This window comes from Citrus clementina, unplaced genomic scaffold (genome assembly GCF_000493195.1).
Source record: "Citrus clementina cultivar Clemenules unplaced genomic scaffold, Citrus_clementina_v1.0 scaffold_1, whole genome shotgun sequence".
Classification (NCBI taxonomy): Eukaryota; Viridiplantae; Streptophyta; class Magnoliopsida; order Sapindales; family Rutaceae; genus Citrus; species Citrus x clementina.
In genome coordinates, this window is record NW_006263303.1 from 21845290 (window position 1) to 21860736 (window position 15447).

Sequence of the window (15447 nt, forward strand, 5' to 3'; positions counted from 1 at the left end):
GCACAATCATGTTTGTCATTCAGGTATACGAAATTGTGTTAGTTCCAGCACTTTAGCCACACATATTAGATTCAGCTTTTACCAATTTGAAACTGCCTCATGACTTGTTGATCTTAGGAAAACAGCAATTGTACATCAAAACCTTTACCTCAAGCGAACCTGGTAGCCTTTACTCTTGCTTTCTATATGAATACAGATGTTTCACACGAAGTAACATGTGATGCATGTAAGCCACATTTAGAAAATTATCAAGTTCTCTTCTTATTGTATGCGTTATTGACGATCAAAATTGTCAGTTAGACTGCTGTATGGTTAAAAATTTCTGACTGTTATGAGACATTTGAGTTACTGATGATACATGATTTTGGCTTTTCTGCATTTTGATTTCTGCCTCAGAAACATCGACATCTTTTATAGAATAAATTCTAGAATACATTAGAGATACCATGTCAATCATATAACAAATAAATGATGTTATAACATCTGTGTGTTTATTTTGAAAAACCATGGTGGTTATATCAAGTTCAAAAGTGTAGATTGTATGCTTATGCTGCATTGATAACCTGCAGGATTGTTGCCTCTACAAGAAATTAAAAAAAAAAGGAAGAAAGAATTATTATTTTTAGTCTAACTAATTGTTGCCGTATGTCTATAGTGAAAGTTCTACAAACATTATTAAATGACTTTGAAAGTATTGAAACGCAGAACTTGGTGAACTTCATTTGTTCTTCTTCTGGTTATGTTTGTTATTTTCGTTGGTACCTAATTAGTAAATCTAACAGGATAGCTTCCTTAGCAAATACATAAATGTGCCTGGTAATAAATTAAAGGGTGTGAACAATGTGCACACGACAATAAATCTTGAAAAACTAAGGCAAGTTAAGATGAGGAGAGCATCCTTAATTTTTTTTTTCATTGTATCGGTAAATAAATGCATTAAAAGAACACGAAAATGGGGGATAGCTAGTATTGAGATATGTGACTTCACAATCTCTAAAAAAAAAAAAAAATTATCTCTAAGATGACTGTATATTAACTAAATAATTACAAATATAATATTAGTGTTTTTTTATTGGAATATTTGATGCTACCACCCTCAATACTATACCAAGATTTCCATCAATAATATTGCAGCTCAAATTTCTGGATCAATTGACCAAAATCTCGTTTAGCGCTGCTGGGGTGAGTCAGCTGTTTTTTTATTTTTTTATTAGTCATTTTAAATAAAAATTCATATACTAAGGTGGCGTTTGTTTTTGAACTTAATGACTTAAAGTGACTTAACTTAATTAATTAAGTTATTTAGAGGTGTTTGTTTTTATAACTTAATGAGACTTTTTAGATAATTTTGACTTAATAAAATAAGCCAATTTTTTAGGCTTTTTACTTAATAAAGAAATATGAGTTAAGTCAATTACTTTCTAATGTCAAAAATATCCTTACTTTATAATTTATTTTTTATGTCTATCCCAAACTCACCCATAGACATTTACCCCACATAAAAATATCCATGTTTTTTCTTTCTTATATTGTATACGATAAAATTTAAAATTTATGGTATTTTATATATTAAAATTCTAAAATAATTATGTATTCACTTGAATATATTTCTACTTATAAATGTTAAAATATTGTGATATTTAATATATTATTTATTTGACATTCAAATTTAATAAGAATACAAATGTAAAAGTACATATTTTTAGCTTTTTAAGTTGAAAAAAACAAACAACTTAATACTTATTTTTTGAGATTCAGACAAAAAAACAAACATATTATTCAGATTTAAACATTCAGATCTATTCAGAATTCAGATTAATTCAAGTCTATTCAGATTTCAGACAAAAAAACAAACGCCACCTAAGTCTTACATAATAATACCTGCCAAATACTCATTAGTTCTTTTTTACGGTTATGGTTTTTGTACGGTGATAAAGTGAGTGTAAATCAGTTGTAAAATGGTGCCGTTTTTGGACTCGAAAGGTGACTTGAGACCAACGTTTGATTTCATGTTATATTGATATCTGAATGTCCTCAAAAGCTTACGGCTATTATATGCACAGCAGATCAGTACAACTGTACCAGTTCATTTCTTTTCACAGTCTCTTGTCATACATTCAAAATTTTTCATTAAAAAATTTCTAAATTGTGTAAAATATTTTACCTTTTTCAAGAACTTTAAAAATGTAACATGAAATTTGAAAACCTTAATAAATAATGTTAAAATGGAATCCTAAAAAAAAAGTTTATCAAATAATAGGTGGAGTAATTTGTTGTAACACACTCACTGTTTTGTTTTTAATAGAAAATTCACCCTTTTAATTTGTTTTTAAAAATTCACCATTTTAAGAACTTGCAAAAATAGGTCGGTGTCTACACTCTCTGAACATACTACAACACAGCCAATAGACTGCTACCGCCCAAAGCTTTGTCAGAGACCAAGCAGAGGTGGAAACACAAAAGTGAGAAAACTCAGAAATCCATTTATTCTAAAGCATTGTTCTTGATTTTAAAACAATGGAGGAATCAGCAGATGATGGTTTTGAAGTGAGAGAAGAGATGATGGTTTCATTAACTGGTGGTGGAAACCCTACAAAGAGAGTAGCCCATTTTCTCAAACACAACATAAACTCTATTCATGGGCCAGTCTTTGAGCTTCCTTCTCATTGTCTTAACACAATACCAAAAACTTTTGCGCCTAGAAACAGGCCTTTAGATGTGAAATTTCATGGATGGAGGTTACCCCAAAGAAAGTGGCAAGCATGGGTTGGCAAGATGGCAGCTTTGCATGAATCTACGTGGAAGAAAGCTGGCATACATGAAGCCATCCTGAACTCCAAGTATGCAATCCGGAAAAACAATGATTTGGTTCTTGGTCTTGCGGAGAAATGGTGTCCCGAGACCAAAAGTTTCATTTTCCCATGGGGTGAAGCAACTATTACATTAGAGGATATGATGATTCCAGGGTACTTTGTGTTGGGTTCCCCTGTTTTTAGGCCTCTCCAAACCGATGAGTTGAAGGAAATAGAAGAGAAGTTGAACCAAGTGAGAAAGAAACTCGATAGGAGTACACATGGGAAGGCAGAACACAGCGCGTGGATGAATGAATTCATGGACAGCGGAAGCAAAATTGAACACGAAGCATTTCTTGCCTTGTGGTTGTCAAGGTATGTTTTTCCATCCTCCTTTTGTCTAGTGGTCAAATATATTTTTCCACTTGCTGTTCATTTGGCTAGAGGGACTAGAATTGCAGTTGCGCCCGCTCTTCTTGCTAGCATTTATAGAGATTTGAATTTGTTGAAAGAAAATATTGTTGTTTCGATTGAGATAGACCATTGGGAGGATGATGACAATAAGCTATCAGTTACTCTACGGTCACCGTTTCAGTTAGTCCAAATTTGGGCTTGGGAGAAGTTTATTGACTTGAGACCAAAGCCTAATTTGATCAACAGTGGTGAGCCAAGATTTGCCCAGTGGCACAATAAAATGAGTAGATTTGAGAATGTGAGGAGAGTTTTGGATTCAGCCAAAGAGAATTTTGATTGGCGTCCCTATGCCAAAATTTTAAGAAACTGGAAGCTGCCCGAGTTTTATGGAGAAAGGGAAATGTGGGTTGCTATTGATGCTGGTTTGTCTCAAGAATTATGGTCATTGACTCAGATCTTGAGGGTTTCTGAGCTAGTTGGTCTTGATTGCGTAGAGCAATACCATCCACATCGAGTAGCAATGCAATTCGGAATGGACCAAGACCTTCCAGCTTTGGTTGACCGAGCCAACAAGACACCGTGTGTAGCATGGAGTGATTACTGTAAGCCGATTAGTTATGCAAAACTGTATGTCCCTTCAAGGCTTTATGAAGCTGATGTTACAACTCGATACTTAGACTGGTGGAAGCAATCGTTGTCGCGTCTACAAGTTGCGAGTAGGGCTGTTCTGCCTCGGCTGCATATTTTCAGTACTTCTGAGATAAATCCAAAGAGATCAAAAAGAGTGAAAAGAAGTTTTGTAGGTTCTAGGAGGATGCTGGAGAGAGTACAAACAATGAAGAAAATTGATAGATTCTCGTGGCCTAAGATAACAGCAAAGAGATCAAAAACAACAAAGAGAAGGAACTTCATCACAACGGTTAATGCAAAGCCTAGAAGATTGGACAAAATGAAGGAAAGAGATGGTTCCTTAATTCATGCTAGTTTTTCTTGCAAGGGCCTGGAAAATTCACCTTTACTGACTTTAAATATCAAGAAGGAACTCAGCGATGCATCTGCTTCTATTGGTTTCCATTCACAAATATTACCATTGAGTCTAAGACTAATGAAAGAAGCAAATAATTCTCCTGTTCCTCCCGGCTTTCCTCCCAAATCTAATTTAGTCAAAAGGGATTCAGCTGAGGAAGATAACCTGGCTATTAAGGAATCACTGAAGTTCAGTGAAAAACATAATGATATCCAAAACACAAGGGAAATTGTTATGCAGAATGAATCTACTGATGCTGTCTCAGTGACGGATACGGAAGATGTAAAGAGTAGAGCGAGGGACCATGTAACAGAAGGAAATGGTGAGAACTATGCTAGTGAAGTACCGGAGGATCTTGAAGCTTGGGTTAGCAGGCTTGAGAGGATCGTTGAAGAGCTAAAAGCAGCAAGATTTGGTTATAAAAGGCCAGGCTAAGCATCGATTTGAATAAACTCGTGTTTAACATGATACATGAAATTGTTTAAGTTCTAGCACTTCAGCTAAAATTCTTGTTCTAATTATCATTTGAAAGAGAATAGAGTTTATGACAATCTTTTTTTAAACCGTACAAATATGTATCAATGACTTCAAGTGAGCTTTTGTGGTCTATAACTCTGCAGCTAGCGAGCTTTGGGGATTTAGAGCCCTAGTGCAAATGAGCTTTGGGAGTCTAGAGCTCTGGAGCAAATTCCTTCAAGAATAAAATTAGGTATTGCTTTTTCAATTGAAATAGAAAATGCTATATGGTATTGGGAGTGCATTCATTTAATGATTTTTTTTTCACATTTTTTTAACAAAAATTTATCTTACACAAGAGGTGTAGCTGATTCTAGTACGTCAAATTCAACTCCCCTTATAATCAAAATGTGGAAGAATATTTTCTTCAAATTTCGGGAGTAAATTTGGTTCCCTGTCAGATTTATGATCCATGCCATAATAATTACATGATTTCTAAGCAGACAATGTATTAAATATCGCAAATATAGAAGTCGATGTTATTACTTTCAATAATATTTATTTTGCCAAGATTTTACGATGATGAACATAGCAGCTTAAGAAAATAATAATAATTATAGGATAGCGTAACTAATTACTAGTCTCCGGATTTACATGGGGATAAGGTGATGATTCAGAAGTTCAAAATAGAGGATAACTGGGATACACTAAGAGGTGACAAAATGAGTGTCAAATCACCTGAAAAAGGGTGCGGTTAATTTGTTGATTCAGAAGTTGACTTGAGCAGCATTGTAGGATTAAATTGTCATTTACAATATCAACATTATCCCTAAAGCTACAAAATTAAAAAAAGAGAATACATGATACAAATACGCCCAAAATAATAATTAATATAAAAATGATCTAATTCAAGATTTTGAATTTGGCAAAGTCTGGGATGCTTAGTAAAATGTGTGTATGTAGTCCACATCTTGGATTCTATTAAAGTTTGGAAAAATTATTAAACCATGCAATTTAACAGTATAATGCCATTACACTATTAAATCAATGGTTTAATAATTTTCATTGTCATTACACTATTAAACCACATGGTTTAATAGCTTTTCCAGACTTTAACAAACTCAGGATCCTAAATTAGAACATACACACATGCGCGCGCGTATATAACAAGGAAGAACCTCAGTTCTAAAGGCTTGAGCTGCAAGTTTTCAATTTGAATACACAAAAATAATCAAATGGGAACACAAATCATATGTCATTCAGTTTATAAACTCGTCCATTAAAAAATATCATTTTTTATCTTACCCAGATACCCATTTTGCAATGACTATAAGACTTTCATCATTTCATTTAGTTCAAATATGCGCATGGGAGAGATTCATCGACTTAAGACCAAAACCTAATTTGATTAAATGGGGAGCCAAGATAACGAGTGGAGTTGAAAATGTGAGGACAGTTTTGGATTCAGCAGGACAGAGTTTTTATTGGCGTCCCCAAATTAAAACTATGAAAAATTAGAATTTACCCAACTTTTGTGGAAAAAAGGAAATGTCGGTAACCATAGATGCTGATTCGTCTGATGAATTTTAGTCATTTGCTCGATGCTTGAGTACCTCCAAGCTAGTTGGTCTTGACTGCATAGAGCAAGACCTTCCACATCGGGTAGAAATGCAATTTGGAATGGACCAAGGCCTCCCAGCTTGTGTTGCTCGGGCAAATGAGAATCGTCATATATATTGCGTGGAATAATTTCAGTGAGCCTATAAGTTATGCTAATTTGTACGTTTCATCTCAGCTCTTTATGGTTGATGTTATCGTCCGATACTTAAAGTGGTGGAAGCAATCATTATCGCGTCTGCAGTGCAACTGATGGGGCTTTGCCACAGAAATGAATTCTCACATGTTATGGGATTAAACCAAGCAGATCAAGAGGAGCAAAAGAATGAAGATACCTGCCTTTGATGGGAAGCCGGAGAGAGCAGATGCAATATGAGGAAAGTTTTAGTCTCCCATGGTCTAAGCTAACATCAAAGAGATCAAACAGATAAAAAAAAAAGAACTTCGTTTGGATTAATCTAACACCAAGGAAATTAGATAGAATGAAGGAGCCAGACGGTGCCATAATTCGTCGTAGCATATCTCTGACGAGTAAGGAAAGCTGAGTAGAGAGTTCAAAGCAAAAGAGAGATGTGCAAATGTCTCTGTTGCTCTTGGTTTAACTCTGAAGAGAGTAAAAAGATCGATGCCGATTTTGAAAGAAGAGAAGGAAGTTGGTGATGCTTCTGCTTCTGAAAAGCTACCGCTAAGTCTAGTAGCAATGAAGGAATCTGATAATTCCCCTATTTCTCCTGGTTTTCCTCCGAATTCTAATTTACTCCAAACAAGGGATTCAGTTAAGAAAAATAATTTAACAAGTAAAGACTCATTGAAATCCAAGAAAAATAAGAATGTTGTTCAGAATACAAAAGTTAGCAATGGAGAAAATTTTTCATGCCTATCTCGAACTTTTTGCATATGCATTTATGACCAGCAATAAAACTTGTAATTTCAGTGACAGTATTGATGTTTTAAATTGCGACACATCCGACAAGGCGACAAGAGTGACAGCAGTTCTTCGAGGATTTCATAATCAACCCTTTGCAACAGATTGTTCAGCCTCTGGTCCATCTCGGGATTGTGGAAATAGGGCAAGAAGCAAACTCCTCAGTCCTCAATAAATATTGTTTGGTAATGAAATAAATTCCCAACTTTAGTGCCTCAAACAAAACTGGAGCTTGAACACAGAAAGATATATGTGTCTGCATACAACTCTGTTCAAGGAACTTAAAAATATAGTATGATAGTATGATAATACAAACAAGTTTGTTGGAAACATGTCTTAGTTGCTTCAGTAACAAATTTGCTCAATAATTTGTCAACAGACCAAGTCTTTAAGAATATTTGGTTAGATGTGACTTGATATTAGGAAGATATTTTGTTTTCTGATATATTTTCCAGCTCTGTATAAAAAAGTATTGCAGTGAATAATAGTTGTATTCCACTAAAAAATCTCTCTTCCTTTAGTTACTTTCAAATATTTTTCTTTTATTGTTATAAATTTTTTGCCTTATTCTCAGCAATAAATCTACATATTGGTGTCAGAGCATTTTTTTTTCTTGAAGGACCTGTGAGTTGTGTGAGTCTAAACATGAAGCAAAAACACAATAACCAAAAAACCACAAATATAATTACCTTCAAGAATGGAAATTGAAACCGATTTCTCCCATATTACACCACCAATTTTTTATGGTGATAACTATTAAGTCTGGTATGTTAAAATGACAGTCTATCTGGAAGCATTAGATCTTTGGGAAGCTATAGAGGAAGATTATGATGTGCCACCATTGCCTTCAAATCCTACAATGGCTCAACTTAAGACCCACAAAGAGAGGAAGACCAGGAAGTCAAAAGCTAAAGCTTGCCTATTCACTGTTGTTTCAAGCATTATCTTTACAAGAATTACGAATTTGGAGTCAACGAAGAGTATATGGGACTACCTCAATAAGGAATACCTGGGTAATGAAAGAACTAAAAATATGCAGGCACTCAACTTGATTAGGGAGTTTGAAATGCTGAAAATGAAGGAAACATAAACCATCAAAGACTACTCTGACAAGCTGCAGAGTATAGTAAATAAAGTGAGGTTGCTTGGTAAGAACTTCTCTAATGAACAAAAAATTCTTGTTACTGTGCCTGAAATATATGAGTCTAAAATTTCTTCACTAGAAGAATCTAAGGATTTGTCAAGAATATTCTTGGCAGAATTGGTAAATGCATTACAGGCACCAAAGCAACGGAGAATGATGAGAAAAGAAGAAACGATGGAGGGAGCTCTTCAAGCAAAGGCAGAAAGTTCAAGAGCAGGTAAAGACAGGAACAACAAAAAGAAGAAAAAGGCTGGCAACAACAACAACAGGAACAAGGATGAGACCTATCCAGCATGCCCACACTGCAAAAAGACAAACCATTTACAAAGGAAGTGTTGGTGGAGGCCCGTGTCAAGTGCAGAAAATGTGGTAAGATTGGACACATGGAGCAGATTTGCAAGTTTCAACAACCTGAAGAGGCAAATACTTCTTCGGAGCAACGTGAAAAAGAGCAACTTTTTATCCCAACATGCTTCGCGACAAGCAACAGCTCTTATAAGTCCTAGTTGATTGACAGTGGCTGCACAAACCACATGACTAATGACCAAGAGCTCTTCAAAAAACTTGATAAAACAATCATTTCCAAAGTAAAAATTGGAAATAGTGAATTTATTTCAGCCAAAGGGAAATGAACAGTGGCTTTAGAAAGCTTAACAGGTTTGAAGTATATTACTGATGTTCTATATGTGCCTAATATTGACCAGAACCTGCTTAGTGTTGGCCAACTGATTAAAAAAGGCTTCAAAGTTATATTTGAAGACAAATGGTGCTTGATCAAATACGTGGAAGGTAGAGGTGTATTCAAGTTGAAGATGAAAGAAAAAAGCTTTGCTTTAAATCTATTGGAGGAGGAGGAGCAAATAGCATTTTCAAGCACTGTATCCAATGCAGTATTGTGGCATAGAAGGTTCGGGCATTTCCACCATGATGGACTTCTATATATGCAGAGACATAATTTGGTGAAAGGTGTTCCTTTGCTGGAGGACAAGCTAGCAGATTGTGTGGCTTGTCAATATAGCAAGCAAACTAGAAAACCTTTCCCTCAAACAACATGGAAATCAACACACAAGCTGCAACTTGTACACACAAATGTTGGAGGACCTCAGAAAACATCATTTTTAAATGGTAGTAAATATTATGTTGTATTTATTGATGAATATACCAGATTTTGCTGGAAATATAAAGCTTTAGTGGAGAATCAAAGTGGTTGTAGGATGCAAAAGATAAGGTCTGATAATGGGAAAGAATACACAAATGACACTTTTGACAAGTTCTGCGAAGAAGCTGGTATTGAACACCAACTCACAACTCATTACACACCACGACAAAATGGTGTAAGTGAGAGAAAAAATCGAACGATTATGGAAATGACAAGGTGTATGCTGTATGAAAAGGAAATGCCAAAGAAGTTGTGGCCGAAGGCTGCAAATACTGTAGTTTGTTTTCTGAATAGGCTGCCAACAAGGGTTTTGCAGAAAAAAAATCCTCCATTTGAAGTGTGGTTTGGTTACAAACCGAATTTGTAGAACCTAAAAACTTTTGGTTGTCTTTGTTTCTCTCATGTACCATAGGTAAAGCAAGACAAACTTGATAAGAAGGCAGACCATGAGTTTTTATTGGATATAACGATTCTTCAAAGGCTTACAGTATTTTTCAACCACAAAATGGAAAAATTCTTGTAAGCAGAGACGTCAAGTTTATAGAGGATAAATAATGGAATTGGGAGCAGGGTATAAAAAAGTAGTTGATAGAGACACCGCAATATGTTGATAACGACATAGATGATGTCCCAGTTAGAGGTACAAGGCCCTTATATGATGTTTATGAAAGAAGTAATGTTGCTATTTTTGAGCCTACATAATTTAAAGAAGCAAATAAGGACAGCAAGTGGATTGAAGCAATGAAAGAGGAGCTCAAAATGAATGAAAAAAATGACACATGGGAGATGGTGAATAAGCCTCAACACAAAAAGATTATTAGAGTCAAATGAGTTTACAGGACCAAACTTAATGCAGATAGTTCTGTAAATAAATACAAAGTCATATTAGTGGTGAAGGGGTATAGTCAAGTGTTTGGGGTAGATTTCTCAAAAACTTTTGCTCCGGTGGCACACTTGGATACAATTAGGATGTTACTTGCTTTGGCAGCACAAAAAGGATGGAAGACTTATCAGTTAGATCTAAAATCTGCTTTTTTAAATGGTTATCTTCAAGAGGAGATTTATGTAGAGCAGTCTAAAAGATTCCAAGTCAAGGGACAAGAGGAGAAAGTCTACTTGTTGAAGAAGGCCTTATATGGTCTTAAACAGGCTCCTAGAGCTTGGTACAACAAGATTAATGAATACTTCCAAAGTCTTGGATTCATTAAAAGTCAAAGTGAAGCTACATTATATGTAAAAGGAACAAATGCTAACTCAATTATAGTTTTTGTTTATGTTGATGATCTCCTTGTTACATGAAGTAATGAGAAGCTGGTACAGGAGTTAAAAGCTGAAATGCTCAAAGTATTTGAAATGACAGACCTTGGCTTGATGTCCTATTTCTTGGGAATGGAGGTGACGTAAGATCATGATGGAGTCTTCATAAGCCAAAAGAAGTATGTAAAGGAAATACTAAAAAAACTTCACATGGAAGATTGTAAAAGTATCAGCACGCCAATGAATCAGAACGAGAAATTTAACAAAGATGATGGAGCAGAAAAAGTTGAAGAAAGCAAATATAGAAGCCTGATTGGTTGTTTGATGTATCTTATAGCCACCAGACCAGACATGATGTTTACGGTAAGCTTGCTATCAAGATTCAGGCATTGCGCCAGTGAAGTGCATTTTCAAGCAGCCAAAAGGATTGTAAGATATATTGAGGGCACAACAAATTATGGCATTAAATATTCTTATTGTCAGAATTTTAAGTTTCATGGTTTTTCTGATAGTGATTGGGCAGGCTCTGTTGATGACATGAGAAGTACAACAAATTTTTGTTTCAGGAATTTTTTCATGGTCTTCAAAGAAGCAAGATGTAATAGCTTAAAGTACAACAGAGGCTGAATATGTAGCAGCAAATGCTATGGTAAATCAAGGAATTTGGACTAGAAAAATACTTGCAGATTTACATATAGACCAAAATGAGCCAATGCAAATTCATGTAGATAACCAAGCTGCAATTGCAATCTCAAATGATCCTGTTTTTCATGGCAAGACTAAGCATTTCAAGATCAAGTTGTATCACTTGAGAGAAGTACAAAAGGGTGGCGAAATTAAATTGCTTTATTGCAAGACTGAGAAACAAGTTGCAGACATCTTTACCAAGGCTCTGCCAAAAGATATATTTGAAATGTTAAGAAACAAATTAGGCCTCTGCAGCTACTAAGACAAGGAGAAGTGTTGGAAACGTGTCTTTGTTGCTTCAGTAACATATTTGCTGAATAATTGGTCAACAAACCAAGTCTTTAGGAATATTTGGTTAGATGTGGCTTGATGTTAGGAAGATATTTTGTTTTCTGTTATGTTTTCTAACTCTGTATAAAAGAGTATTGCAGTGAATAACAATTGTATTCCACTAAAAAATCTCTCTTCCTTTAGTTACTTTCAAATATTTTTCTTTTATTGTTATAATTTTCTGCCTTGTTCTCTGCAATAAATCTACAAAGTTATTAGAAGAGAAGACAAATAAGTGCATCCCTCAGGATTTGATTTATAATTTGACAACAATTTTAACAGCCAGTCCACTGTTTTGAATGAGCATTGATAAATTAATCACATAACTGAAAAGGATTAAGCACATTGCTGACAAAACTCCATCTATTGATCAGCTCATAGCAACCGATTTCATTTTCCATAAGAAAATCAAGTGATAATACAATCACAAATTGATAAGGTTTTAGTGTATAGGATGCGCTGAATCAATGGTAGAGGATTTATTTCTTATTTTTATTTTTTTCATCCTAACAATCATCGGGCAGTGAATCCTTGTGCTTCAGAATGCACCAGGACAAGAGGAGGTATAGAAAGGTGATTTTGCATTAGACCCCTTCCTGAATATAAAACAAATAGATGGGCATTTGAGTAATTTAGCAGCTCTAAAGAACCGTACTGTTAAAGCTTGAGGTGCAAGTTTTCCATTTAATTAATTAATTGCTAAGGAACAATTTAACAACTGAAACACTATTTCATTTTTTTTTAAAATAAAAAGGAAAAAAAACACAACATCAACTGCTAACACGTGTATTTATGTCATAAAATGTAACAGAAGTTCGAAACTTTTCCCACTGCTGAAGCTCCTTTTCTGGTTGCCCAGAAACCCATTTTGGCTGACCACTCCTAAGGCGTCAATGTTCTATTTCTAGGTTTACAGGAGGAATCATCAGAAGAAGTTGGTGTGGAAGACTTGAAGTGAGAGAAAAGATGATGGTTTCACTGACGGGCTGTGAAAACCCGACAAGGAGACTAGCCCATTTTCCCAAACCTTGCGTAAACTCCATTAAAGGCCAAGTTTTTGAGCTTCCAGCGCAATGTCTTTCTTCAATACCTGTTACTTCTGAGCCAAAAAACTGGCCTTTAAAGTTAAAATTTCACGGATGGAGGTTGCCGCAACATGATTGGAAGAAATGGGTTGAAAAGATGGCTGCTTTGCATGAATCTACTTGGAAGAAAGCTGGTATTCGTTAAGCAATCTTCAATTCCACGTATGAAATCGGAAGAAACGATGATTTGGTTCTTGGCCTTGCAGAGAAACAGTGTCCAGAGACAAAAAGCTTCATTTTTTCTTGGGGAGAGGCTACAATTACACTAGAAGATATGATGATTTCAGGGTGCTCAGTGTTGGGTTCCCCTGTATTTAGCCCTCTTGTAGCAGATGAAATGAAGGCAGTAGAAGAGGAGTTGAACCAAGTCAGAATGGAACTTCAAAACAGTGCTTCTCAAAAGGCCAGACATTCTATATGGCTGAAAAGATTTATGGATAGAGGGAGTGAAATTGAGCATGAAGCATTTCTTGCACTGTGGTTGTCAAGGTTTGTTTTTCCATTTTCCTTTAGAACAGTTTCCAAATCTGTTTTCCCTATCGCTTTACATTTAGCTAGAGGGACTAGAATTGTGCTTGCACCTGCTGTTCTTGCCAGCATTTACAGAGGTTTGAGTTGAGTTTGTTGAAAGAAAAGATTGTTGCTTTCTTTGAGTTAGTCAGTTGCGAGGGTGAAGTTTGTGAATCTGCAACTATTATACTTTCACCGTTTCAGTTAGTACAATGTTGGGCATGCGAAAGGTTTATAGAATTGAGACCAACGCCTAATCCAACAAAAAAAGGTGAGCCAAGATTTGCTCGATGGCACAAGATAAGGACGGGAGTTGAGAATGTGAGAACAGTTTTGGATTCAGCCAAAGACAGTTTTCATTGGCACCCCTATGTTAGAACCTTGAAAAACTGGGATTTGCCCATGTTTTATCGATATGTGGGTGTCTATTGATGCTGATGTGACAGAGGAAATTCTGTTATTTGCTCGGTGCTTGAGGATTCGAAGCTGCTTGGTCTTGATTGTATAGAGCAGTACCTTCCTCATCATGTAGCAATGCAGTTCGGAATGGACCAAGACCTTCCAGCTCATGTTGCTCGGGTAAATGAGAGTTGTTGGATTACATGGAAGTATTACAGTAAGCCGATCACTAATGCCACATTGTATATTTCATCTCGTTTCTTTGAGGCTGATGGTACCACCCGATACTTGGAGTGGTGGAAGCAATCGCTATCATGTTTGCATGGTGCAAGTGATGGTGCTTTGCCAAAGAAAAGAATTCTCATCAGTTCTGAGTTAGCACCAAACAGATCAAAAGGCAGGAAAAAAAGAGGTTTCAACAGTTTTGATGGGAAGCCAGGGAAGGCAAGTGAAATCAAATCAAGTGTTAGTGTCTCATGGTCCAGGCTAACATCAAAAAGATCAAAAAGAACGAAGAAAAGGAACTTCACATCAAGGATTAACACAATGCCAAGGAAATTGGACAGAACAACCGAATTGGTTTGTGCCTCGAGTAGGCCCTACATCTCTCTGGCAGGTAAGAAAAATTCATTGGGGACTTCAAAACAGAAGAGGAGTTATGCCAAAGCTTCCGTTGCTCTTGGTTCTATTCTGAAGAGAGCAAAAGCATTGGTGCAGATTTCAAACAAAGAGAAGGAAGTTAGTGATGCATATGCTTCTGCTGAATCACTTCCAAAAAAGCTACCACTGGATCTAATAGCAATGATGGAAGCTGACAATTCCCCCATTTCTCCTGGTTTTCCTCCCAAATTTCATTTAGTCCCAGCAAGGGATTCAACTAAGAAAGATAATCTGGCAAATAAAGACACTTTGAAATCCAGCAAAAAGCAGAATGATGTTTGTTACATCAATCTAAAACTTTTTCCCCTTTAATTTCAGATAATGAGGATGATAAAAATTTTGAGCCACTGAGTAAGTTGGCAGATGGTGGACCAGAGACACCAATAGAAGATGCAACAGAGAGTGCAGCAAGTTGTGTTGTTCAAGATATCCTGGTGAGGAACCAGGGCAGTGATGAAGATGGGAAGAATTATGGTTGTTAAGTACCGGAGGAACTCGAAGCCTGGGTTAGTGGGCTTGAGAAGATTGTTGCAGAGCTAAAGGCAGAGAGATTTGGTCCTAAAAGGCCAGTCATAGCATCCGAATGATTGAAATCATGTTTAAGATGATAAATGAGATTGTTGTAGTTCTAGCACTTCAGCTAGGTATATTAGATTAAGCTCTTACCCATTTAGCATGGGTTAGTTTTGGTCTTTGCAAAACCAAAAGTTGTACTTAAAAACCATTATCTGAAGATATGATGCCTTTTCTTCATTTTGATTTCTGCTTCAGAAAGATTGGTCTCTTTCACATGGAGTTATCACAACCAGCAGTAAACTTGTAATTTCTTTGAAAGTTTCGGAGTTATTACAAGATTGTTTCTGCAGAAAATAAATTCTGAAGCCTCTTGTGGATGAGACTTCAACTCAAAAGGCTTTTCACTATTTCAGTTCATTAATAGTTTGAGGAGCATTAGTAGTCTGAGCTTGGCTTGGAAAAATACAGT

At 35.8% G+C, this 15447-nt stretch overlaps 1 protein-coding gene across 1 annotated transcript; it reads left to right on the forward strand.

Annotated features, from left to right (window-relative positions):
* The first annotated feature begins 2517 nt into the window (after positions 1-2517).
* On the forward strand, positions 2518-4668 carry LOC112095750. The gene has a single exon (XM_024177873.1). It carries the CDS (start codon positions 2518-2520, stop codon positions 4666-4668), a length of 2151 nt encoding a protein of 716 aa, XP_024033641.1.
* The last annotated feature ends 10779 nt before the right edge of the window (positions 4669-15447 follow it).

Bases quoted from the DNA above. Each gene is read 5' to 3' on its own strand.
- LOC112095750 (XM_024177873.1), top strand. From the start codon at position 2,518: ATGGAGGAATCAGCAGATGATGGTTTTGAAGTGAGAGAAGAGATGATG.